Below are 25,461 nucleotides of genomic sequence, written 5' to 3' on the forward strand. Positions count from 1 at the left end.
CCTCTCCGCACACACAGCTCTGCTCTCGCCCTTTTTTTTTTTATTATTATTTTTTTTTCCCCTCCTCCCCTTTTCCTTTCCCTCCCCTCTTTAAGCCCCAGTAATTGCTTTCAACCCCTGGCTCTGTCGAGGCGTGGGGAGCGGGATGGATGGCAGGGATGGCCCGGGAGGACTCAGCATCCACGTCCACCCGGCTTTGGCTGTGTCCCCCCCATCCCACAGCCCCTGTAAGGCCCCTAATTCTGGGTGGGGGGGGGGGGTGCACATCTCGTCCCGCTGGGCCAGTGTCCCCTGTGGTGTGACACACAGCCACACACCACGCTGAGCCCCTGCCAGCCCCAGGCACTGTCCCACCACGGGGGTCACCCTCACCCCCTGCCCCATCCCATTTTCCAGCCCCCCCCCCCCCATTTCCTCCCCCTTTTTCTCCCCCCTCCCTTCTCCATTAACCGAATTATGCGGAGCACGCTGGGGGCTCGGAGAGGCTGGGGAAAGCACTATTTAAAGAACTGCCTTGCCAAAAATAGAGCCCCAAAGTTGGGCTCCAAAGACCACGCTCAGCCACCTAAATAAGTGGCCTGGTTTCCAAGCAGCCCCGTGGCTCCCAGGGAGGTGGCACAGCCCATGCAGGGACAAACCCTCCTGCCTTCCACATCTGTGGCATCTCCTTTTACCCACAGGGACACTTTGGGATGAGAGGGCAACTGGTTTGAGGGCTTGATTTCCACCTGGATGCAGGATTCCTGTTTGGGAAGGGTGTTTAAAACGAGTCCCCAGGTGGGTGGTTACAGTCCCCAGCGCTGTCTCCCTCTCCTGGGAGCAGCAGCTGAAGCACAGGGTGACAAAGAGGTGGCTTTTTGTCCCTGTGTCCATGGGGGCTGGGGTGGGACACCCACCTGTATCTCCAGCTGCTGTACCACTTGCATCTGGACTCGACACTGGGCCGTGCTTCGGTCATCAAGTGCATGTTCTGTGTTGAGGTGTCTGGGGAGGAGAACACGGAGGTTTGGTTAGGCCTGGGCATGCCCAAAACTCAGCCCCTCCACTGGGGCCACGCCTGGGATCAGCCCTGACCTGCAAATTGCTCAGGGATGCTCCGGCACCGCTGCCCAAAGCGGGGTGACCACGAGGGAAACTGAGGCACGGAGGTGACTGAGCAGACCAGGCTGTGGCAGCACCCCAAACCCAGGCTGGAGGACACTCAGCCCTACCCGAGGCAGCCCCAGGGTGTTTAGGAGCAGCCTCTGGCAGAGGGAAAGCCCGTGGATCTTCCTGGAGCAGGCTGCTGGCAGGAGGTGCCAGGAGGACCTGAGGAGCAGGTTCCCAGGAAAAAGGCAGCCATGGGAGGTTGCCTTCCACGCTCTGAGGAAAGCCCTGAGGGCAGAGGGTGGCATTTCCAGGCTGTTCCCCATCCTGCCTCGTGTTGTTGAGGTGATTTCTTTAGGAAGCACCAGGACCTTTGGTCCTCGCTGCCCTCCCTCCTCCTCAGGGAGGGGAAGGGCTTCTGGTGACAGAGTTGTCACTTGCTGCAGAGCCAGGGACATCCTGGCATCACCTCGCCCCTAAATCCAGCAAAGCACCAGCCTGGGGACACAGCCAGCCCCGAGGATGTCACAAGGCCAGGCCGTGTCCTTGCTGGGGTGGGCACAAACCCGGGGGGGTTCTCACCGGAGGAGCGGGAAGGTTTGGAGAGGGATTCTGGGCAAACGCCACCCTTGGAACACCCCAAAGGTGATGCTAGGGGGTCCCAGGGGCCGTGTGCCAGATGTTCCCCAGGACTAAGGCAGAGACACCCCAGGAGAAGGCGCCTCAGCCTCCCCAGGCTGGCTCTGGAGGACGGCAGGAGTCTCACCCTGCTGCCTGTGAGAGCCTTGCAGCCCCGGCGTGCACAGACAAGTCAGGGAACAAGGCCCTGCTGCCAAACCCATCCGTGAGCAAAGCCCCCAGAGCCCCAGCCCTGCTCCTCTCCCTGCATGGCACAGCCAGGGCACGGCTGCTTCTCCAGGGGAAAAAAAGCTACGGGAGCCAAGTGGGAACAGAGCCATTCCCCACTGACCCTCACCCTTACCAACCACGGCTCCAAGGCCACGCTGCCCCCGCCCAGCCCAGCACAGACCACCCGAGCTGCCCCACGGAGGGGATGCCCAGAGGAGGCTCCAAGCTGCTGCCCACACCCAAGGCAGGTTCCAGGCTCCAGCTGGGCTTGGCCTTTGGGAGCTGCAAGTTTTCTGTCTGTCTGTCCCACACCCCAACACGTGCCCATGTCGGCAAGGAGGGGACAGAAACCCTTCCGCAGTGCTGCTGGGAGGCTGCCCTCGTGCCAGCTCTGCCAGCCCCCTGACCCAGCTCTGAGCATTCCCTGCCAACTCCAGATCCAGTTCCCAAGCTGGAGCTTGCTCATCTGCCCTGTGCCACTCCAACATGCCCTGCCAGGCAGGAGGAGATGCCTTATCTGGTTCACCCCATGACTCAGAGGCAGAGGAAGGAGGACACAGGAGGCTGAATCATCCTTCACTCATCCCCTGGCTGCCTTCACACCTCCTCATCCTCCCGGGCAAGGCCTCTAGTGGCTTGGCACAGTCCATGGGATGTTCCCACCAGTGCCAGCCCTGAGAGGATGGCAGAGAACAGAGGATGAGTTTGGAAACCCCCAAAACCTGCCCGCTGTGGAGCGCGGTGCTCGCCGAGCAGACAGCCGGGGAGGCGGGGGAAGGAGCCCGTCAGCTCCTTCTGATGTCTTTGCTAAAAATCCTGGCTACAAAGAGATCTAATTGCAAATGAACTAATTAAGTAAACCTCTGACGAAGCGTGAAAACAATTTGTTTGACCCTGACGCTAGCAGAGGGCTCTCCGACAGCAGAGTTAATCAGTCAGCGCCGGAGCCCACAAGCGGTGTCAGCGGTGCCATCTGCCATCTGCTGCCTCCCCCCCGCGCCCCCAGCAGGGCTGCCAGCCCCCCTCGCCTGCTGCTGCTGCCTGCCCGGGCTCTGGCCTCCCCCACATCATTCACTCATCCCATGGTTAGGCTTGGAAGTGCTCATAAAACTCATCCCATCCCACCTTTGCCATGGGCAGGGTCACCTTCCACTCCAAGCCAGCCCAGCCCTGGACATTTCCAAGGATGGGACAAGACCAGCAGCAAGCTCTGCTGTGTTTTCTCCTTCTCCATGTGGTCACCTAGCTCAGGGTACACACTTTGGGATGACTGAACCAACTCCCAGCACCCTCCCCTGCTGTGTTTTCTCCATGTGGTCACCTAGCTCAGGGTACACACTTTGGGATGACTGAACCAACGCCCAGGATCCTCCCCTCCACCAGCTCCATTCTGTCCCGGCCTGAGACAGAAAAACCTCCCCCAAAAAGGTGCCACTTACTTGACAAACTGCCCCAAGTCCTCACAGAGGGTTTCGCAGCCAGGCCACTTGCACTCTCCGTGGCCGTAGAGCGGGTGGGAGCCGGGGGTCTCTTCGTGGGAAGAGCTGCACAGGAGGGAAAGGAGCCTTCAGATGGGGCAGTCGGGATGCTCCAGCATTCCCAGGCATGGGGTCTGCCCTGGGGCACCCATGGGAGACCCCACAGTGACGGCTCCCTGTCCTCTGTGGGTGCAGCAAAACAGTACCAGGCCTCTTTTATGGGGTGGGCAGAAACCCCCCGCCCCTCCCAGCCCTGTGGGTGATGGATCCCAGCCCCTTGCACCTCTCCAGGAATTAAAACACAAAGTGCCAGGGCCCGACCCGGCTCTACCTGTCCCTTCTCGGCGTGTGCATGGTGCTCTGTCCATTGGGCAGAGGGTGATGGGAAATGGGAGGCGAGACCTTGGCGGCCGAAAACGAGGTAGAGTTGGAGGTGTTGGTGGTAAGGTCAAGACCTTCCTGCTTAATGCTGTCCTCGACGGGCTGGGTGGCCGTGACCTCCTTCCAGAGCTGCTGGAGGTCTGAGGGGCAAACAGCTGTGGCACAGGAGAGAGTGGCCAGTGTCAGCAGGGACACGAGGCAGCACCCAGGGCTTCCTCCCTGCTCCCTCACTCCCCACGTCTCACCCAGCTCTGGGGGAGCATCACCTGGGGCTGGGCACAGCAAGGGGAGGCTGCACAACCCCGTTGGGAAACCCAGACCAAGGCACCTGCAGCACCCAGAGAGCTGTTCCCAGAGGGAGAAGAGCCTGGCTTCCCAAATCCCGGCACCTTTCTGCCAGAGGAAGAGAGGTACCCCAAATCCTGACACCCTTCTGCCAGAGGAAGAGATGCCCCAAATCCTGACACTCCTCTGCCAGAGGAAGAGGTGCCCCAAATCCTGACACTCCCCTGCCAGAGGAAGAGGTGCCCCAAATCCTGACACTCCTCTGCCAGAGGAAGAGGTGCCCCAAATCCTGACACTCCTCTGCCAGAGGAAGAGGTGCCCCAAATCCTGACACCCTTCTGCCAGAGGAAGAGGTGCCCCAAATCCTGACACTCCCCTGCCAGAGGAAGAGGTGCCCCAAATCCTGACACTCCCCTGCCAGAGGAAGAGGTGCCCCAAATCCTGGCACCCTTCTGCCAGAGGAAGAGGTGCCCCAAATCCTGACACTCCTCTGCCAGAGGAAGAGGTGCCCCAAATCCTGACACTGCCCTGCCAGAGGAAGAGGTGCCCCAAATCCTGACACTCCTCTGCCAGAGGAAGAGGTGCCCCAAATCCTGCACCCCTCTGGAACCCGGACCCCAACCCTGCACGGCTCCAACTGCTGACACCATCACCCCCCAAACTTTGGGGGCATCACAAAACCCAACACCAGAGCCCCTCCCCAGCCCCCCTCACCCAGAGCTGGCCAGGCTACAGCCCAGGAACCCGCCCAGGCCGTGGTCCTTACCTTGGGGCAGGGTCTGCAGGGGCACCGTGCCCTGCCCCGGCGGGAGGCTCACCAGGCCCTGGCGCTGCAGGTTTAACAGGTGCTGCTGCTGGAGCTGCTGCATCTGCAGGAGCTGCTGCTGGAAGGCCAGCTGCTTGTTCCCCAACGGCTGCCGAGACAAAAGGAGGGACAAATCCAAGCCTTATTCCCGGCCTGGCAGGGCAGGCGGGGGTTGGAGGCCGCGGCGAGGGGCGCTGGCAGCGAGGGGTGGCAGCGGCGGGGACGCCGCGCTCGGCGGTGCCTCCATCCTGCTGCGGGGCCTGCTCGGCTCCCGGCTGAGCCGGACGGAGGCTTTGATCTATCGGAAGAGGAGGGGAAGGAAAGGGAAAAGGGGAAGGGAAAAATAAAGCGCTGGAAAGAAAGGGAGAGAGAGGAGCTGGGGGCTTGCTCGGAGCACTGCAGGGAGGAACCCGCAAAGCCCGGCTGGGGGGTCCCACGGGGGAGGCTCAGCTGCGGGGTTGGTGTAAAAAAAGGGGGGTCCCAGCAGGAAACAGGCACAGAACCCTCCTGTGAGGCAGAAATGTATCCCTGTTTGACAAAAATGACTGCTATGTTGGTGAGGGGCTGAAACTGGTGCAGGGAAGGGGGTGCCCAGTGCCAGTACTGGTGTCCCCACCCCGGCCACAGCCACCCCACAAGTAGGTGACTCTCCCTCACCCCCTGGAGCTGGCCAGGCTCTGACCAGCATCGCTGGCCCTAAACTAGTTAGGCAGGATGGGTCCCTGGGGAGGCGCCGAGAAATCCATGAGAATTAAGTGAAGGGGAGAGAATTCAATTAGGGCTGGGGACAGGCAGCTGCTAATCCGAGCTGCCCGGGAGAGGGGAGCTGCCCCGGGGCTGCCCGGCCTCATTAGCGGGGCAGGCGGCTCCGTGACCCCGTGAACCCCCCCAAACCCCCCTGTTTGGGCAGACGGTGCCGGCGGGGAGCCGGGCCGGGGCACATCCCCCCCTCGCTGCACTCTGCAGCCCCCCCAGAGGAGTATTTCCACGTTTGTGTTCTGACTGAGGAGCACAAGAGCTCTGCAGTGGGTATGTCCTTGTTTTGTGAGCATCGTGGGGACTCAGGCCCCCCAGGCACTGGGAATTCCAGGGAACTGCTGATCCCTGAGGCTGCATCAACAGGGAGCAGCAGAATCCCAGTCCATGACGGAGTTTGGGGTCACACCCAGGGTCTCACTGGATGCTGGTGGATCCCTGTGGATGTTGTTGATGCTCAGCCTTGGCTTTGTGACTCAGAGGGTGAGGACGAGTTCCAAACCCCTCTCTCAGGCATCACCACGAGTCCTGCCTAGGGTACAGATGGAGTTTAATTCCAGCTTTTCAGCCCCAGAAAGATCTGTGGACTCTCTGTCCTCTCCACCTCTTGGCCACAGTGGAACTGCCTCCCCAGAGTCAGACCTGGATCCTCCCTGGCTCTGTCTCAGCCCTGCACCTCTGAGGCTTAAAGATCAAGGCACAAATCAAAGCAATTCCTGCTCAGTGAAGAGAAATCCCTGACTCCTGAGCCACGAGGGCTCCAGGCCATGGGATCAGCAGGATGGAGGGAAAAGGGCAGGAGCAGGCTGCAGCCTGAGAGCTTTAACAGCGGCTTCTCTGTCCCCCAGGGTGTCCCCTCCTGGCGAGGGGAAGCTCTGCCACCGTGTGGGATGGACACACTGTCCCTGCCTTGCTTAGAAACAGCAGCTGGGATGGGAAGGGATGGGATGGGACAGGATGGGATTCTCCTCCTCTTCCCGGCTCCACCACCGCCCTCCCCGAGGGCCCCGGGGCAAGCCCGAGCTCTGCTCCAGCACAGCCTCACCCACGTCACTTCCAGGCTGAGCTGCTGGGAGTGGATGAGGTCAGGAGGATCCCTGGGCACGCTGCCTGCATCCCACAGCCCAGCCAGGCTCTCCTGACCTGGCCTGGCTGGATTCAGACCCCCTGAGCCCCCCGGGCAGCCCTGACGCACTCGTGGCTCTGGCAGGGACGCTGTTGAACCTGGTGATGTGAAGGTTGAACTTTCACATGCCTCAAATCCATGTCCCTCCAGCTTCCACAGACCAGGAACAGGAGGAGGAGCCCCAGGAACACAAATCCAAGCCAAACCAAGGCCTGGTCCTATGGGGAAGCCAATCTGCCACCCCTAGGGAACACCTGTGGCACCACAGACCTCTAAACCCCTGAGTGACGGGTGAAGGGGTGCAGAGCCATCCACCAGCCCACGGGCTCCAAGCCAAGCTTTCCCTGGAGAAACCAGCCTGGAGAGAGCCTGGATGACAGCCCCAGCTTTCCCAAAAATCTCACACGCCACTGATCCTCCAGACCCCCATTCCTGTTAGAAAAGCCACTCCCAGAGGAGCTGGCTCTGTGTTGGGACAGAATCCTGAGCTTGGCTCCCCCAGCTCATTCCGAGCCCATTCCCAGCTCATTCCCAGCCCATTCCCAGTTTGGAGCTGGGGGTCTGCAGCATCACCAAGGCTTGGCTCCCCCAAATCATTCCCAGCCCATTCCCAGCTCATTCCCAGCCCATTCCCAGCCCATTCCTAGTTTGGAGCTGGAGGTCTGCAGCATCACCGAGGCTTGGCTCCCCCAAATCATTCCCAGCCCATTCCCAGCTCATTCCCAGCCCATTCCCAGCCCATTCCTGGCTTGGGCTGGGGGTCTGCAGCATCACCGAGGCTTGGCTTCCCCAAATCATTCCCAGCCCATTCCCAGCTCATTCCCAGCCCATTCCCAGCCCATTCCTGGCTCGGGGCTGGGGGTCTGCAGCATCACCGTGCATTAGACGCAGCTGAGTGGGTGCAGCCACCGGGGCAAGAGGCGCTGTCACTTTGATTTATGAGCACATCAGGAGGAGTTTGCGCCGTGACACGCGGGACTGACAGCAGCACTTCATTAAGCTGACACCGGGGTTAGGCGCCAGCAGCACCCCCCTCCCCACCCTGCCTGCCTCAGCAGAGGGACAACCCCTGCCCTCGGCAGCTTTGGGGACACACGGAGACCTTCCCAGGGGGTCTTGGGGTCTCTGCACCCGGTTGCTGCTTGGAGGAGCCAAGCATCCTGGGAGGAGCAGGATGGGAGACACGAGGGTGAGGGGCTGCAGCACAGCTCCTTGTGTCCCCCACACCCAGGGTGCGGGGTGGCCCTCACACCCCAGCACAGGAAAATGCTGCAGGAAGGGCTGGGATGTGCCAGAGCTCAGCCCCATCCTGGCGGGATGCATGGATTCATGGATCAGCCTTGCTCTGGCCCTTCCTCATGCCTTCAGTGTGGCACAGCACCCATGGACATGGAGCATCACCACATCCTTAGGGACAGGATGCTGCTGACAGGCTCTTCCCACACATTTCCATCCTCTTGTCTGTCCTTCCCTTCTCTGGGGCACTCCCCATCCCGGGGAGATCAGAGCTGCTCCTCCCGGAGATGCTGCCCCTGCTCCCGGCTCCTTCCTGGTGTCCTTCCCACCTGCAGATCCCACTCTGAGCTGCTGACTCACAGGAGTCAGCCCTTGGAATCAGGCAGAGGGGAAGCAGAAGGCGCTGGGTTTAGAAATCCTGCAGCGGGGCAGGAATTAAATCCGGCCCATGGGTTTCCAGGAAAGATCCAAGGGCGGCTCTGTGGAGGCATCCCAGACACTCCAGCTCTTCCCTGAGTTTCAGGGAAGCCACAGCATCACCATTCCCAGCAGGCAAACATGAACACAGACTTTAGGAACACCAGCTCCCCAAATTTTTGGGGTGAAACTAAAGCTTATCCAAGGATTTTAAGGACTGACGTCACCTTGCTGAGACCCCCTCAGTGCTTTTCCCAGCAGGAAAGCTGGACACACACCCCTCGAGCAGCATCCAACACCCCTTCCCCCCCGCTACACTCTTTCTTGTTGGATAAATTTCCCATCTCCTCTGTACCATTTAATTAAAAGTTAACACGAGCTTTTTAAAGCGGAGCCCGCTAAGCAAGCGCTTTGTTAGAGCTTAATTATATCCCTGCTCGGTGCTGCAAGAGAACATCGCCAGGGCCAGCAGGAAAAAGTCCTTGAGGAAGCTCACATTTACACCTCCCCCACCTCCCGGAGCACCAGCAGCTCCTGGAGATGGTTCTGATAACCCTGACCCTGAAAATGCACCAACACCCCGCAGCGAGAGCTGCCTGAGGCTACAGCAGGTGACCCTGAGCCACTGCAGCCACCCTGGTCCCCTGATGCCAGCATGGCTTTGCCAGTGAGACCCCCCCTGTGCCACCCCAACACACAGTCTGGGCTTAAAATCTTCCCTCCCTGCCCAAAAGCTGAGTTTGAAGTGCTGGGTGTCCGTCAGGGTGCTGGATTTTGGGAGGAGCGATGGCCACGAACAGCTCCAGAACCCCTGCTTGCACCAGGGATGTGGAGGGAGTGGCTCAGGAACATGTCCCTTGTCACTGGGAGCCCGTGGAAGGACACTCAGGGGAGGGGCAGCAAGGCCAGACATGAATTCTGCAAAACTGCACAGCAAAAAAACCCCATGTGAAGCATTTTGGCAAGAGAGAGGGGCAAAAACACCCGAGGCAAAGGAAGGGAGCAGTGCTGTCTGCTGGCTGGGCTCTGTCCCCAGTCTCTGTGTGACCAGCAGGTCCCCAAAACACAGCCACAGCCCCCTGTGGGGCATCACTGTGCCCTCGGGGGCAAAACCTGCTGTGTACAGGGGGTTCTGCAAGATTGCTGCAACCACAGGGGCACAAAACGAGTCTCCAGCAGGCACTGACCTGCCTGGCACTGCCAACGTGATCCTGGGGGCCTGAGAGCCCTGCCCACCTCAGAGTCTCCCGCTGGAAAAGCCCTTTGCTGGGATCACTGCTGTCTGCCACATTCCCTGGGCTTTGGAGAGCCGCCCTTCCTGGCAGGAAAAGCCCTGCTCTGGTTGGCACTGACCAGCCCTGCCCGCTCACCAGGGCACTGCTGTGCCAGCTCAGCCAGGACTGGGCTGCCCAGGCTGAGCCTGGCAGGGCTGAGCCTTCTCTGATCCCACCACGGGGGGATTTGGGGAGCCCTCACTCTGTGCTGGGGGGATGGGACCTGTCCCTGTCACCAGGGAGGGTCCAGTGGCCCCTCCAGTGCTGCCCCACACCCCCCATATCTTGTGGATGCACCAGATCACAGAGAGGGAGGAAGAGGAGGAGAAAAAGGAGGAAGAACAACAACCCCCAGTGACTGCACTGGTCACCCTGGCACCTCCAGAGCAGGATGTCCCATGTCCCATTGCCACGGGCTCCCACACCTTGCTTTGTGCTGGTCCCCCTTTAATTTGCTGCCAGCCCGGTGCCATCCAGCCGAGCTCACCTCTTTGGGTTGCTGCTTTCCGGCTTGCTGCTGGGTCAACAGCTGCAGGTGAAGCTGCTCCTGCTGCTTCTTGTAGTATTCCTGCAGCTGGGAAGGGGAGAGAGCAACGGGATCAGCCGTGGAACCACCCCGTGCCCACATCAGCACCCCGTGCCCACCTCACCGCCCCGTGCCCAGCGCCGAGGCTTTGCCACAGCCACGCCAGCTCCTGGCAATGTCACCAGGGCAGGCTCCCTGTGTCACCTGGGGCAGGGCAGGAGGGAAAGCACCCACCAGTGGAGTCAGGGCAGCAGAGGAACCCTGGGCACACATTGCCAAGGGCTCTGGATCCCCATGGCCCTTGAACCCCCCAAACACTCCCAATGCTCACCCTGATTTTTATTTTAATGCCAACTTGCTGTCCCTTGAGAGAAAAGCAGGCTGGGGTGCTCTGGCACATCACAGAGCACTTCAGGGTGGGGAAACCCCAGTTTTGGCATGGTGGGACCCCAGAACACCCCTGACAAGTGCTGTGAGAACCAGGGGCGTCCCAGCTGGGGAGGACCAGGAGCAGCCACAACCCCTGGCCTGTGAGAGCTGGGGGTTCAGCCCTGCAGTCAAAACAGCTCTTCAAATCGAAGCAGAGCTGTTTGCTGGGCCATTAAAACAGGGATAAACCCCCTGGATCCACAGGGAGCCACCAGAGAGGTTCCCAGTGTCCGCAGGCAGCGCTGGGACCTGCCAGCGTTGCCACCAGTCGTGGCCCCTAAATAAACTGTGGGTGATGGATTTGCTGCGTGCAGGGAGGGGGAGAAAGGCACGGGGAGGTCAGCGAGACCCCCCCAGCCCCCTCGCAGGGGCTCAGGAATGTCCCTGGGGACGCCGGGAAGCCTTTATCAGCTCGGGGCTGCCAGCAGCGAGTGGCTGTTTGTGTCGGAGAACAGGTTTGGAGGGGCTGGGTGTTTACCCCCGAGCCAGCCCCAGCCAGGGCGCTGCGGAGTGGCCGGGCTGGGAGCAGGAACATTGGGTCAGGGGTGAGAGGTGTGATGTTTGGTTTGCTGCCGGTGGAGAATGTGAGCTATTCCGGCCTGGGTTGTTTAATTTGCAGTCAAACGTGTTTCTTTATCCGGCTCCAAAGAGGCTTGTGGAAGGACCCACCCAGGGTAGTGTTTACCCTTTGTTCTTTCCCTGGGGCCAACCTTGAATCCTTATCAGCCTGTTTGGAGTAAACAGGTACTGGAGGCAGGAGGAAGGGTGTGGAGGATGCTTGTGGGGTTTCTCCCTCTCTCCCTCCTTCCCGCCGCCAGGAGCTGTTTACCCAAGCAGACCTATTTTGTTTCAGAGTGGAAATCTCCTTTTTTTTTCCCTTCTCCTCCTTTTTCTTCCCTCCCTATCTGACTAAAATCTCTGGAAAAGCTGAGCAGGGCCATGAGAAACAAACCTCAGCTCTGGAGCTGGACACAGGCACCTGCCCAAAGCCCAGCAGTGGCCACGGGGCTCTGCTTGGGGCACATCGAACCAAGAGCATCCACCCAGACCCCGGCTTTTCCCAGGAGCTGAGCAGCCCCAAATCAGCCCTTGAGCAGGAATTTTGCAGGTTTTGAGACCCTGGCTCAGGGTGGCAGCACCAGCACTATCAGCACCTGCTGCTCCTTTCATCCCTGGACGTGCTGGGAATCCCAAAAGAAAAATGTGAAAATCAGAAGGACGAAAGGAGCCATTTTTCTGTCTCCAACAAACTCCAGCATTCCCAGACCCCGGTGAGAATTGCCTGGCTGGATTCAGCCGCGGTGCAGCGTTACCTGTTGCAGCATTATCGCCTGCTGCTGCTGCAGGAGGGCCTGGAGCTGGGGCGGGGACAGGATCTGCTGCATCTGCTGCGGCGTGATCATCTGCGGGGACATCATGGCCACGGACACGGGGACCTGTGACAGCAAGGACACGTCACCACTCCCAACCCCGGCCTGTGAAACTCGCCCCAAACGCCAACAGTGCCTCTCCCAGAGCGTCCTCTCTGTCCCCCACATCTCTGTCACCTCTGGATGAAGCCGCTGTCTGTCCCCTGGGACATGGCAATGGTGAGAGATGTCCCATGGTGCTGCTGGCACCAGGATGAAGCTTCCTGAACCATGAGCTCCCCCAGCAAGCTGAGGGCTCTTCTTTAAATGCAATTTAGCTGGGGGAACTGGGCATCAAACCACAGCTCCCTCCCCTGCTGGGAGCATGGGAAGGGTGGAGGGAAACGCCAGGGAAGTGGGAAGATACCGATCACCCAAATAACTCTGCAGAGCAGAGCACCGAGGAGGAAGAGGTTACGGGGTTCTCCAGACACATCAAAGCTTTACCTCCAGCTGACACCAGTAACTCCTGTAATTACTGTGCCAAGAGGAGGGAGGGCTGAGGGAACCTGCCAGCCCCTGCCTTTGGTTATCAAAACACGGGTCCACACCCTGGGCAAAGCTCCTGGGAAGGTGTCAGTGATGGATCCCAGCCCTGCTGGGTCCTGCCCAGGTGGAGCAATGCCCAGATGGAGCCATGAGGAGCTGCCTCATCCCGGCCTTCCACCGATCCCACCAGCCCAAAGCCCTTCCCGAGGCTCTGGGCAGGCTTAGGGCCTTGCTGTAATTTAATGACCCTCCTGGATGCCTCATATTCCTGGGAAGGCAAATAAGAATTGCTGGTCAGGAGCCACCAGCAGCCACGAGCTCTCCCAGGGGATCCCAGGAAGAGGCAGCAGCTCCTTGGCATGTGGGATGGGGCAGAGCACGAGCCAGGATCCAGCTGCAAGCCAAGGACCCGGTTCTGATCCAAGCTAAACAGCTCCTCAGCCCCTCAGCCCAGCATCTCAGAACCTCAAAGAGCAGAGAAACCCAGCAAAGTCCCCCTGAGAGCCTGGTTCCTGCCAGCCCCCCTGCCCAGGACTCCCAGTGGTGCCCAGACTGCCCAGCCTGGACCCCTTCCAGCCACTCCAGCGGGGATGGGACCGCAGGGTGGCCCCGTGCAGTCCCTCCCATCTGTGATGGGTGTCCAGCTGACCTTCAGGGGAGATTGCAAAGCCTTATCTATTTACTCAGGCATTCTGCTGCAGGGAGGCGTCGGACACGGGGCGAGCTCTGTTTGTCACCAGCGTTTCCCCCTCCAGCCACCTCCGTGGCGGAGCTATTGATTAACTCCTCTGACTTCCCACCCAAGGGCTGGAGCCCAGGGATGAGCACCCTGCAAGGCTCCAGCACCCACCAGAGAGCCCCGAGCCCCCCGTGGCACCAGCACCCAGTGAAGAGCTGCAGTTTGGGCACCCAGGTGCTCCCAGCCAGCTGTGCCAAGCCCTGGGCGAACATCTGGGCAGGAGGGAAGCTGGCGAGGAGAGCGAGGTGCGCGCCCGGGAGCGCAGCTAATTTCCCTCTGCCAATTCATCAGCCAGCATCGTGCTCGGAATGAGAGCCCCTAATTAATTGCTCCTCCACATCCCCCCCAGCCCGGGCGGGCTCCCCGCCCCCTCCCGCGGCCCCTCGAACACGTTTGCTGGCATTTTCAAATCGGAGGCATCCTAATTACCGGAGAGTTATAACACCTTCCATTTCTCGCCCAGCGGACTGACACCCTGTCAAGAGCAAAGAGAATTGCCAGAGGTTTTGACAACACTAATTGCCCCTATAATCTAAAAACACAAAGGAGAGGCGATTAGTCGAGAGGGCCCCAGCTCTCGATCCGACACGAGGTTTTCACAATGTTACAAGAAAACAAAAGTGACGCTTTTTAGAGTTTGATGGCTGCTAACAAAAGCAGAATTATATTTTCATACAACCTTTGTCTGCATTAAATGGCTTTTTTTTTCTTCTTACCCCCCTCCCCCCCGCGTTCAGATGCGGAGCTGACACGGAGAAATGGTGGCGGATCCGTGTGGGGGTGAGGTGGGAACGGGGTGAACTTGAGAGGGGCATCTGAGCTCGGCTGCTTCCTTGGTTCCCTTGAAGAATTTCCCCACAGCGTGGAAAATGCTCCTCTCCCAGTTAAGGTTTCCAGGGAAAGCAGCAACTTTTAGTAAAAGAGGAAATTCCTACTTACAGGCGGTTTTGCTCCCGTTCATCCCACGCCCTGGTGCTGGGAATGTTCCAGCACTGCCTTGACCCCAGTGTGGGCCAGCAAACCCCAGGGCTGGGGGCTCTCCGTCCCAAGCTCTGGTGACAGTGCCAGCTGTGTGTTGGGGACAGGGAGAGCTGCTGCTCCAGCAAAATGAGACAGGGATGGAAATGGGGTTGGAAATATCCATCCCAACCTGGCCAAAATCCCCACAGGGTCACACCCCGGGGTGGCCCTGGGACACCCCTTCACCTACAGCCATGGCCATCAGGGACAAGATTCCCTGTGGCAGGATATGAGACCAGCCTGGCACCCCTGGATAACAGCGGGAGCTGGGCAGCAACTGCCTCAAAATCTGGGATGCAGGTGGTCAACGTGAGAGCTGAAGGGTGCCAGGCAGAGCAGCACAGGGGCAGTGAGGGGTGAGTGCCACCCAGCTGAGGGGTGAGTGCCACCCAGCTGCCTCCACCCCCAGACACCGGAGCAGCCGGGAAGTGTCCTGGCAGCCGGCACATCCCTCGGGAAGCAGGTCCCGGCAGCAGCCCTGGAGCAGCAGCAGCAATGGCTGGGGACCAGCCCGACGCGTCACGAGCTGGCATCTGCCAGACACCGAGTCAGGAAGGGTTTGACTCACGCCTTGGCCGGCTGCCACCCCGCAGAAACTGCTTACTAACAGCTCTGGCTGCTCCCAGAAACACCCGGCGCTGCTCCGGCCGGCCAGCAGCATCTCCAGGGGCTGCTTTTCCAGGCGGGCCCGGCTGTAATCCCCGTGCCAGAGGACGGGGCGGGAGCAGCAGGCAGTGGGTGGAAAAGCAAGCAGGTATTCCAGGGAATATTCCCTCCCTGAGCCAAAGCCAGCTGAGAGAAGCAGGACTTGGCCGTGTGGAACGAGGCAGGATGGGGAGCGAGGCTCTTGAGAAATTTTTCCTAGATTTTTTTTGGGTTGTTTTTACGGGAAGCGGATTGAACTCCCAGGCACAAGGCAGAGCGGGGAAAGCCACGGCCTGGCGGTCTTGGCTCGCTGGTGGGGTTGTCATCAGAGGGCCAGTGCCCTCCTGACCCCGGGGACAGCTGGCTTGGCACAGCCTGGGGACATCCTCCACCAGCCTCCAAACATCCCTGCTCCGCCGTCACCCGGGCTGGGAGGTCACCGCAGGAGTCACCGCGTCCCCAAGGGCCCCACGTCACCACCACTACGGGAAGGGGCAGCTCCTGCTCCACGCCTCAACCACACAGCCCAGACCTCATCCCCCCCATCCCTGCTGGCTCTGGGATCATCGGGATGAGCACTCCTCTCTCTCTCCAGAGGGTGCTCCTGGTTTCCTGCAGAGCTTAGAGCTGCACATCCCTGCTCTGATCCAGGCTTGGGGTTTAACTCCCAGTTAGAAACAGCAGAAAACATGTTTGTGCTGTTTTTCCTAATTTTAACCACTCTTTTCAAATCCAAACCCAACAGAAACAAATCGAGGAGACTGGGAACAGAAGAGGGGAAGCAACCACCAAAAGCAGCTTCAAGTTGTGCTGTTTTAAGGGCAGGGGATGAGCAAATCCCACCCCACAGCACCCAATTCTCACAGGAGAAGAGCAATCCCAACCCTCCTGGCCTCCCTTCCTGCACTCAGCATCCCTGGGTGAGCTCCAAGATCCAGCTGGCTCAGACAGTCTGGGAGTGCTCCCAGTGCCCAGGGCCAGGCAGTGATGCCACTGACACCGAGGTGACCCCAGCCATGGCTTATAAACCCCGAGGGGTGGCACAGGGCCACCCAAACGCTGCTGTGCCACCTCCAGACCTCACCAGGCTGGGATGAGACAATGCACTAAAATCTGCCCAGGCTCAGAGGAGAAATGAAGCTCAGCCCCACGTGCCAGGCTGGGTTTTGAGGCTGTGGGTGGCTTTAGGAACAATTTTAGGAACACTCTGAACAGCCCCAGCACCAAAGGCTCGAGTGGCCGGGGTGGGGTGGCAGCAGGGTGAGCAGGTGAGGGGACACCAACATGGAGGACCACCAGGCCCTGATGTTCAGCTTCCTGTGAAGAAAAGGAGGAATCAATTCCTGGCATGTGCAGCCCAATGTGTATCCTCGTTAGAGCATCCTCATTAGCACATCCTCGTTAGCACAGCCTTCCCACTGGGGAGGCCCCAGTCACACCTGGCTGGGCTCCAGTTGCTGCCTGGGGACAGTGGCAGCAGAGGTGACAGCACTGAGCCCCCCAGCACAACCTGGGCAGGGTCCCTACATCCCCTCCGTGAGCACAGGGTGCTGGCACAGCTTTCACACCGATGATTCTACAGGGATTAAAGTGACTTTGCTCCTCTGTGAGCCCAAAACACCAATCCCTGAGTGGGATGGTGGCAGTGGCACCGGGCTGGCAGAGCTGGGGGCTTTGGGATGGAGCAGGGACAGACAGGGATGCTCCAAGTTCAAATGGAAAAACCTCAGTGCGAGCCCAGACGGACGGGCTGCCGCTGGATTTCTTTTCCCGGAGAGGGAACGCAGAAGGGCTGGTATTGATCTGTCTTCATTACCCATTTCACTCAAGTTTCAAATCAACAAAATACACTTTTCCGCTCTGCTGCCCTCCCCGCTGCAGCAGACAAAAGAAAAGCAATTTCCCGCAGTTTGCTCCAAACTCCTCTCCTCCCTTCCCCGAGTGCCCTCCAGCCCCTCTCCCCTTCCAGCCACTTGATCCCAGCAGAGGCAGCTCTGAGGGCACCCAAAGAGGGCACCCAAAGAGGGCACCCAAAGAGGGCACCCCGTCATTGCCAGGTGCCTCCAAGCCAGCACTGACAACTCGGGGTGCTGCTTTTCCAGCACCTCCTTCCATTGGCTTTGCTGGATCCCAGCAGGATCCCAGGGGGATCTGCTGCTCCCATCATCCCAGGACGACAACACCCTGCAACACCAAAAGCTCCCAAAAGCAGCATTTTGTCAGTGCCCACCAAGTTTCCAAGAGTTTTAAAGTTGTAAAGAAATAAACCTATTTTTAAACGTTTTAGAACGCCCAAAGATGGGGTTTTGGGATTTTTTTCCTTTCCTGCAGCTGTAACTGGAGCGACAACATGAGACTGTCCACACACACCTCCAGGCATCTGTGGGAAGAGGGTCCTTACTCCAAAAAACAAACCCCAATCCAAGATGCTGCTGAGCCCAGCAGCTCCCTGGTTGTTTTTAAGCATGGGCTGTCGGGAATGTCATTAATCCTGCTGGCTTGGTGCCCCAAAAATGTCCCGTCCCCATCAGCGGGGTGACAAGGAGAGTGCATAGTGTGGGCAAGCACGGGGGTCTCCTGTTCTCCCTGCCAGCACTGGGACCCTCCTGCTCATTCCCCCAGGACTGGGGCCAGGAGCTGGCTGGCACGGAGCCGAGGGGAGACAAAATTCCCCATGGATGTGGAAATCCATTCCCAAACTTGTGGGTCTGCGCATCCACAGGCAGGGACGCAGGCTGGCACCCCAGGGACACCCCAATTCCCAAACATTCCCATCCTGCCGTGCTTCCTGCTGCCTCCAAGCCAAGGAGGGCTGTGCTGGGACCCAGCCTTCCTCCTCCTCCTCCTCTTGCAGCCGTCCTGGCCAGTCTCATCCACACCACTGTGCCTTAGATAAACTTCCTTTCAAAGGAGTCTGCTTAATCCCCTATCTCCCCTCGGTCAGATCCCGCTCCAGCTGCCGGCGGGGCCGCGGGGGGAGGGATTGCCGGGCGCTGCTGAGTTATGAGCTATTTCTGACTCACGTCTACAACTTTCACAAGTCCTTTTTGCAACACGGAGAGAGAAAAAAGGGAGGAGGGGAGGGAGGGAGGGAGGGAGGAAGGAGATCCAGTTCGCTCCGGCAAAAGGCGCTGGCCAGATGGGCAGGCAGGGAGGGGAGGCTGGGGAGCAGCACGGGATGTTCGGCTGCGTCCAGCCGGGAATACCAGGGAGAGCAAGGAGGGATAAGCAGCAGCAGCAGGAGGAGGAGGAGGAGGAGGAGGAGTGCAGGGACACACACCCACGGAGGGGAGCGAGGCGCCGGTTACCGGAATCTGACTTCACCCTCGCCGCCTTTGTCCTCTGCAGACATTTTCCATGCAGTGACTGCATTTCCTTCCTGCCGGCACCGCTGGAAAAAGCCGCCTGTTTGTGCCGTAGGAGCCCTGACTAATTCCCACTGCTCCCACCCAGTTGCTGTTTCCCAGCCCGGGGGGTTCTGGGCTCTCCTGACCCCCGGCAGCCCTGGGATTTGCTGCTGGATGGCTCAGCCATGCCCTGGCACTCCAAGCCAGGAGAGGATCCCGGGATTGCCCATCCCAGCCCAGCTCCTGCTGCCACCCGGCTCAGCCTGGCACAGGCAGGACCTCCAGCTCCGAGAGCGCTTGTGCTAATTACTTTCCTTTGTTAATTAAACCCACGTGGCTCTAATAAGGTAACCTGCTGTTCTCCGATAAATTTAATTAGCCTGAAGGGAGAGCCCCTCCGCACAGCTATTTAAATTGTCACTTCCCATCGCTTGGGCTTTGCTTCTCCCTGCCTCCCCCTCTCTCCAGATTTCACCCCTCTCCTGCCCATTTTCTGCTCTTTTGCTTTGGCAGAGAAGGGGAGGTCTCCCATCCCTACAGGAGCAGGACGTGCCCACCCGAAGCCCATTTTCCTGCCAGTGTCACAAATCCCCATCCCAGCTTGGCCTCTGTCCCATCCTGGAGGACCTGCCCTGGCTCCAGCCCAAAGGGTTGTTCCCTTTTCCAGCCCTGTGCCACCCTCACAGCACCCAGCATCAATCCTGGGATGCTCCAACCCTGGGAAACTCTTTGTCCCACCACTGTCCCAAAAAGTGGTGACACACAGCGACCTCCCCTCCACAACCCTTCCCCATTCCCACACACAACAAAACGCCTCCCAAGAAACTTCTGGAGGTTTCCAGAGGATTTAACTCCTGGAGTGCTCCAGCCACGGAGGTGACAGGGGTTTGTGCTGTCCCACAGCTGTGGGCCAGCCCTTCCCAGGAGGGGGGTGACAGGGGACACTCGCGCGTCCTCGGGGCTCACCTGCACCGCCGGCTGCTTGCCCTCGTTGCTGCTGGGGGAGCTGAGCCCCGTGGCCTGCTGCAGCAGGAACTGCCGAGCCACCTGCAGAGCCTGCAAGAGAGACACAGGGGTGGGCATGAGGAAGGCTCCCTCCTCCTCCTCCTCCTCCTCCTCCTCCAGCTGCTTCTCCACGGATTTCCCTCACGGGGTGGGTTTGATGCACACAGGGCAGCGCTCCCTCCTGCCACACCAGTACACCCCATTAGAGACCACCGCTCTCCCAGCCCCCACGGGGACAATCCTGTCCTCTTCCAAAAATCCCCACCAGGTCCAGCATTCCCATCTCACAAGGGTCATTCCCAAACCCCAGCCCTGGCACAGCCGCTCAGAGATCTGTCCCCTGGTTGATTTATTCCAGAGGAGCCACCACCACCTTCCTGCAGCTGTCCCTTGTGCCCAAAGCCACCGTGGGTATTCAGTTTTATTAATTGGATTGTGGCACTGGAGCAGCAGAAAGTTCCAGTCACCAGCCAGGTTTGGGTGAAGCCAAGTGCAGGATTCCAGCCTGAATCAATCCAGGAACGTGTCTGGGTGGATCTGGTGGTGATCCAGGAGGTGCTCAGCAACCCACACAAGTGACCACCATGAAACCTGGTTGTTTTTAGGGGAGTTTGCCTAAGAAAAGTCATGAGTTTCTTGAAGTTTTTTACAGGGGTGAAGGTGTTTCACTGGGAATCCCACAAAAATAGGGAGAAAACAATAGAAAGGGACGGAATGCACTTGTGAAAAACACAGGTACAAGAGAGCAATGCCCAGCTGGAAAAAAATGGGAAATTAAGGAAAATCCAGTGAAGAGATGAGGAGAGAGGAGTGAGCATGAGCTGAGAAAAAGAGCTTGAGAGCCAGGAAAAGGAGTAAAGCTCTGAGGAAAACAACCCAGAGTCCTCCCAGACCTGTTTGCTCCTTATTTCTGCTTTACAAGGATTCTTTTCCTTCCTTCTGGGGTTTTTTTTGGGCACATTTCTGAAAAATCTCCACCCTCCTTCCCCCTGCCCCTCCAAATCCACTCACAGCTCAGCACACACCTGTCAATCCAAACCAAGGAGAACCCACAAAACCCTAACCCAGAGCCCCTCCTCAAATGAAGCATCCATGAAAAGTCATTCCCTGCATTTTAGATCCCATTTCGTGTCCCCCCCTGTGCTCCTCTGCACAGGGAACTCTTGGGAAGAGCACATGAAAAGCAAATTGTAGCTGTGCTACATCTTTGTTTGGGTGAAAAATCCACCTGACCTGCTCTGTGCAGCTGGACAGGCACTACAAGGGCACGTGGAAAATGAGAGGGAATTTCCAGTTGGAGGCTGAGAGCAAAAGGGTTTAACACACCCAGCATTACTTTATAAAAGAATTGTAATTTCATAGCAGGAGGCCCAAACCAAACACCCCAGACACAGCATTGTGGCTGTGTTTGTCACCATCCCATGAACCAGAGAGCCCTAAGAAAATCAAAACCTGAGGAATTTTATAAGTAAATGGACCCTAATTTCCTATTCCTGTGGTGAATTCCTATTCCTGTGGTGAATTCCCAGGATTGTGCACCCAGAGCTGCCCCATGGCCACTGAGCACCCCCAGCCAATAACTCCCAAACTTCCTTTATCCAAACAACTCAAAACTCAGATCCTCGAGGACAAACCCTGCAATTCACTGCTGGAAATCACTGATGGAAAAAATCCCATGGTCCTGATCCTGAATCTACCCAATGTTTCTCCACGGGCATTTTATTTTCCCTGTTATTACCAGGGATAGATGTGCATCGGTAACGCGAGCACAAAAACCCTGTGACAGTTATGACAGCTCAAGGTCTGATATTTTAATTACTTTTGGACATGAAAACAGTAATTGCAGTTAAAAGCCAAGGTGGAGGAATCCACTCGGCGGCAGCTCGGTGCTAGGCCCGAGGCTCCCACCGGGATGGGTGCCGGAGCCCTGGGCTGCATCCCACACCCCACAGCAAATCCCTGAGCTTTAGCTGCTTTTCCAAGTGTCTTTCAGCAGAGTTTTCCATGGATTTGCCTTCTCCATGTGCAATTCCTGCCATGTTTGCAAGCACCACCTCACAGAGGAGACCCAGCGAAGGCCGGGCCTTGCCCCGGCCTGGCAAAAATCAGCGCAGCAGGGATGGAAAACACAGCGGGGGGAAAAGGCTCAGGAACAGAATTCCAGTGCACAAAAAGTGCTGCTCAAGGCTTTTCCAGCACACAAAAAGTGCTGCTCAAGGCTTCTCCAGGAATTTCTCTTGCCAAGCCCAAGGCCTGGCTGGCCCAGGGTGCCGCCGAGCCCCCAGCGCCCGCCCGGCTCGGCCCCACCGCGCCGCCTCTCAGGGGGGAATTTAATTCACTCCCCGCTGGCTCCCTCACTTTGGTGTGCTCTGAAGCACGAAATTACAAAGATTTACAGGGGAAAAAAAAAAAAAACAAAAACCAAAAACCCGACGTGGCCTCACAATTGCACACAGGGGCCTCTCTGGCAGCGCCCGGAGCTGCCCCCTCCCTCCCTGCCTCTGTCCCCTCTCCGTCCTGAGCTGGGCAGGGATGGAAACCTGCTGCAGGGCTGGACAGAGCATGTGGAGCAGCCAGGGTGGAATTTTGGGATGCAGAGCCACCTGTCAGATGCATTTGTTGCCCGAACAAGGCAGGAGGAGCAGCCCGGTGGTGGGGGGAGATGAAGCTTTTCCATAGGGAAGTGTCACTCAGAGCCCCTCCATGGGGCTGAGGAGGTGGGAAGCAGAAGGAAGAGTTTCCCTGTGGGAGTAGATGGGATTTTACCTCTGTGAATCAGAGGGAAAATTATTTAAAAATAAAAATCAACCTATAACCCACTGCCTGGTGTTATCCAGGAGTCATCAGCACATCACCCAGAACTGGGAATTAATTCCTTGTGTCAAACTCCCTCTGATCACCAAATGATCCCGGAAAAAGCTTGCAAATGGTCCTGGAAAAGGCTTGCAAATGATCCTAGAAAAAGTTTGCGAATGATCCCAGAAAAAGTTTGCGAATGATCCCAGAAAAAGTTTGCGAATGATCCCAGAAAAAGTTTGCAAATGATCCCAGAAAAAGTTTGCAAATGATCCCAGAAAAACTTTGCAAATGATCCCAGAAAAACTTTGTCTCAGACACAGCCGGGGCTGCTGTGGTTTGGCTCTGCCCTCCCCAGGAGCAGCATGCTCCAGGATGAGGAAGAGGATGGGGACCTGGACATTGCTGGGGGAGGCCCAGAACTTCCTTGGGATGTGGAACACACCTGGGATTGCTGGGAGAGGTGGGAGATGCTGGAAGGTGCGTGCTGGGATGGGGAAGGGGTCAATGAACAGCCCAGCCATGCTGGGATCAATCCCACCCTGCCAGGACCTGCTCCCACAGCACTGGAGGTTTCCCTGCTCCCAGGATCCCCCCAGGGATGCTCATCCCTCCCCTGAGACCCCAAATCCCCCCACTTCTCTGAACCATCCCCAACTCCAGACATCTCATCCTCCAGCCTCTTTTTCCAACTTCCACCCAGCCTACCTGAGGATTATCCTGATTTTTCCCCCTGGATGTGCTGGATGATTCTCCAGACCCCAGGAGGGGCAGATTTTGGCTGCCTTTTCCATGGTAAACACCACAAATTCCCCTTTCTGCCACGGGGAAACACCAGGAAAAAAAACCAAAAAAACAAAAAACAAACCTGACTCCAGCCCTGGAAGAGCCCAGGGAGAACTGCCTCACACCACACCTTGGATTAATGTGGGATTAATCCTCATCCCTGCCTTTTCCTCCTCAAAACCTGCCCCAGCAGAGCCTCTCCAAGGCCTCCTGATTGGGAAGAAATGGGTCAAGAGCTCCAAAAAAAAAAAAAAAAAAGTTTGGAGAGCATGGAGACATCCATGGGTCATCTGAAAAGGAGGAGCCACAGCCTCTCCCCCCCCCAAAAAATCAACCCAAAATAATCCCAGGACAAAGGAAAATCTTGCTTGGGGTATTTGAAAGTGCCTCATTTCCCAGATATTTCACTTTATGAGGATGGAGTTTTTAATTCCAACCTGGATGTTCCAGCTGGGAAGAGCTGCCCAAAATCAGCTGAGAGATTTTCCACCTGGATCAGAGCTTTATATGGTACTTTACCTTCCAAAAAGAGAAAAAACACCTGAAAAATCCCATTAAAGCAAGAACTTTGCATGGAAAGAGGGAGGAAGGGAATTTTTATCTTCCCTTTCCCCTCCGATCCTTTTGGAGGGTGGAAAGAAAAAAGGGAAGGGCTGAAAAAAAAAAGGTAAAAAAATAAAAAAAAAAAAAAAAAAGGAAGATTTTTTACACTAACCTCATAAAAATGACATCGTCACATTCCAGAATTAGAGCCATTAAAACAACACACTGGGATATTTTTAGCTGGATATTAACAGTAAATGATGCCATATTGAGGAGCACTTCCACCAGCCCAGCCCTGGCCTCGCTTAACCAGAACCAAATGGCTCCAAAGGATCCAAATGAACAAAAAAATGACACAATTCCTCACAGGAAAAAGAAAAAAAAAAAAAAAAAAAAAAAAGCCCTTTTTACACCCAGCTCTGTGTCTATGGCCCAGCCCCAACTGCTCTGCCCTGCTCCAGAGCTCCTGGGTTTTATTTCTCTGCTCCTGACTCCTCAATCCTCACAGGCAAGGGGTTAAACCCAGCCCCACTAATTAAGAGCACAAGGAACATGCTCCTGACAATCCCATCCCAATGAAAAAAAGGGGGGAAAAGGAGGAAATATAAGGGAAAAGAGGGGAGAGGGGAAAAAAGGGGGAAAAAAAGGGGAGAAAAAGGGGAAAACACAGGAAAAGTGGGGGGGAAGGGGAGAAAAAGAGGAAAAGAGGGAAAAAAGGGGAAAAAGAGGGGAAAAAGGGGGAAAAAAGAGGGGAAAAGAGGGAAAAAGGGAGGAAAAAAAGGGGAAAGAAAGGAAAAACTGCTCCTGCATTTGTCCTCAATGAAATATTAAATATGAATCAGGGAAGTGAAGAGAGAGATGAGTTTCACTTAAGTGCTCTGGCCTCGTTTTTATCTTAAATACCCTAATAATAGAGGATTACACAATATATTTGAGATGTGATCACATGTTTTATGGAATGGTATCTCTCTCAGGGCAGCAAAATGCCTCTCCTCCCCCTCCACACCCTTCCCCAACTCCCAAAAAAGTCCCGTTTGCTCCTTCTCCAAAACAAGTCTTATTTTTGTTTATTCCTCCCCGTTTCTTTGACGTCTGTCTGCAGCACGCTGCAGGTTTTTTGGGGTTTTTTTTTGGTATTTTTTGCACCATAAAACAACCCTAAACAACGCCAGCGCAGCTGGGTTTTCCGGATGGCTCCTTTTCCATGGATTTAGAGCTGGAAGGAGCTCCCGTGGGGTGCCAGACTCGGGGATTGTCCCCTGGCTTCTCCCAGGACATCCCTGCTCCACGAGGTTTGCACGGATTTGGGTTCTCCATGTGCAACTCCTGCCGTGTCTGCAAGGATCTTTTTCCATCCTTCTCCTCCATTCCCTGCGCCCCAAACCTGCAGCGAGCCCATCTCTCTGCACCCCCTGCATTTAAACACCAGCTGCTGGCTAAAATTGGGATTTTTTGCAGCAATTCAGCAAAAAAAAACAACCTGGAAAACCTCAAATCGTGGCTGAGCAGCGCTTTATTCCCACTCCTAAAAACCCAGAGGATCCCCCAGCACAGGGATGTGCCACCCCCATCACCCCATGCCCCCTTTTCCTTCCTCCACCCGGAATTCCGGGGGGATCCAGCCTGGCGGATCCCTGGCAGTGCCGGAGGTCCCTCCACGTTCCCACAGCAACGGCGGGGACAGGGGGGGTCCCGGGCCGGGGGCTGCCCCCCGGTGCCCCCGGGCGACCTCTCCCCTCCGCCAGCCCCGGCACAAAGCGGGCGCGGGCTATTGAGGCTTTTCAGCCCCATCCCGAGCATTGAAATCCAGGGATTTAACCCCAGCGCCAGCCCCCCGGGCTGCGGGAGAGGGAGGGAGGGGAGGAGGGAGGGAGGAAGGGGAGGGGGATGCCCTTTCCACACCCCACCGGCCGCCTGCTCTCCCCTCCCAGGCTCTGCCCTTCCAGGCTCTCCGGGATGCTCGGAAGCGGCGTGGATGGGGAAGGATGAGGATGGTGAGGGAATGTTGAGCTCCGGGCTGGAGCTGCCACACAG

General features: G+C 57.4%; 1 protein-coding gene across 5 annotated transcripts in view; it reads right to left on the reverse strand.

Moving 5' to 3' along the window:
- FOXP4 (forkhead box P4) overlaps nucleotides 1-25,461 on the reverse strand; it is a 57,187-nt gene that overhangs the window by 10,404 nt on the left and 21,322 nt on the right. For 2 of the 5 annotated variants that reach the window (XM_053964075.1, XM_053964074.1), the window contains exons 3-9: nucleotides 19,264-19,353; nucleotides 11,962-12,084; nucleotides 10,181-10,267; nucleotides 4,846-4,993; nucleotides 3,745-3,949; nucleotides 3,375-3,479; nucleotides 897-984 (exon numbers count right to left, since the gene is read on the reverse strand). In XM_053964075.1, the coding sequence (XP_053820050.1) occupies nucleotides 897-984; nucleotides 3,375-3,479; nucleotides 3,745-3,949; nucleotides 4,846-4,993; nucleotides 10,181-10,267; nucleotides 11,962-12,084; nucleotides 19,264-19,353 (846 nt within the window). Of the gene's footprint in view, nucleotides 1-896; nucleotides 985-3,374; nucleotides 3,480-3,744; nucleotides 3,950-4,845; nucleotides 4,994-10,180; nucleotides 10,268-11,961; nucleotides 12,085-19,263; nucleotides 19,354-21,356; nucleotides 21,608-21,746; nucleotides 21,868-21,905; nucleotides 22,154-25,461 lie in introns of those variants that run through there. The other 3 variants (XM_053964079.1, XM_053964076.1, XM_053964078.1) reach the window with 3 other exon arrangements.

The sequence above is a fragment of the Vidua chalybeata genome, chromosome 24, assembly GCF_026979565.1.
Source record: "Vidua chalybeata isolate OUT-0048 chromosome 24, bVidCha1 merged haplotype, whole genome shotgun sequence".
NCBI classification, from domain to species: Eukaryota; Metazoa; Chordata; class Aves; order Passeriformes; family Viduidae; genus Vidua; species Vidua chalybeata.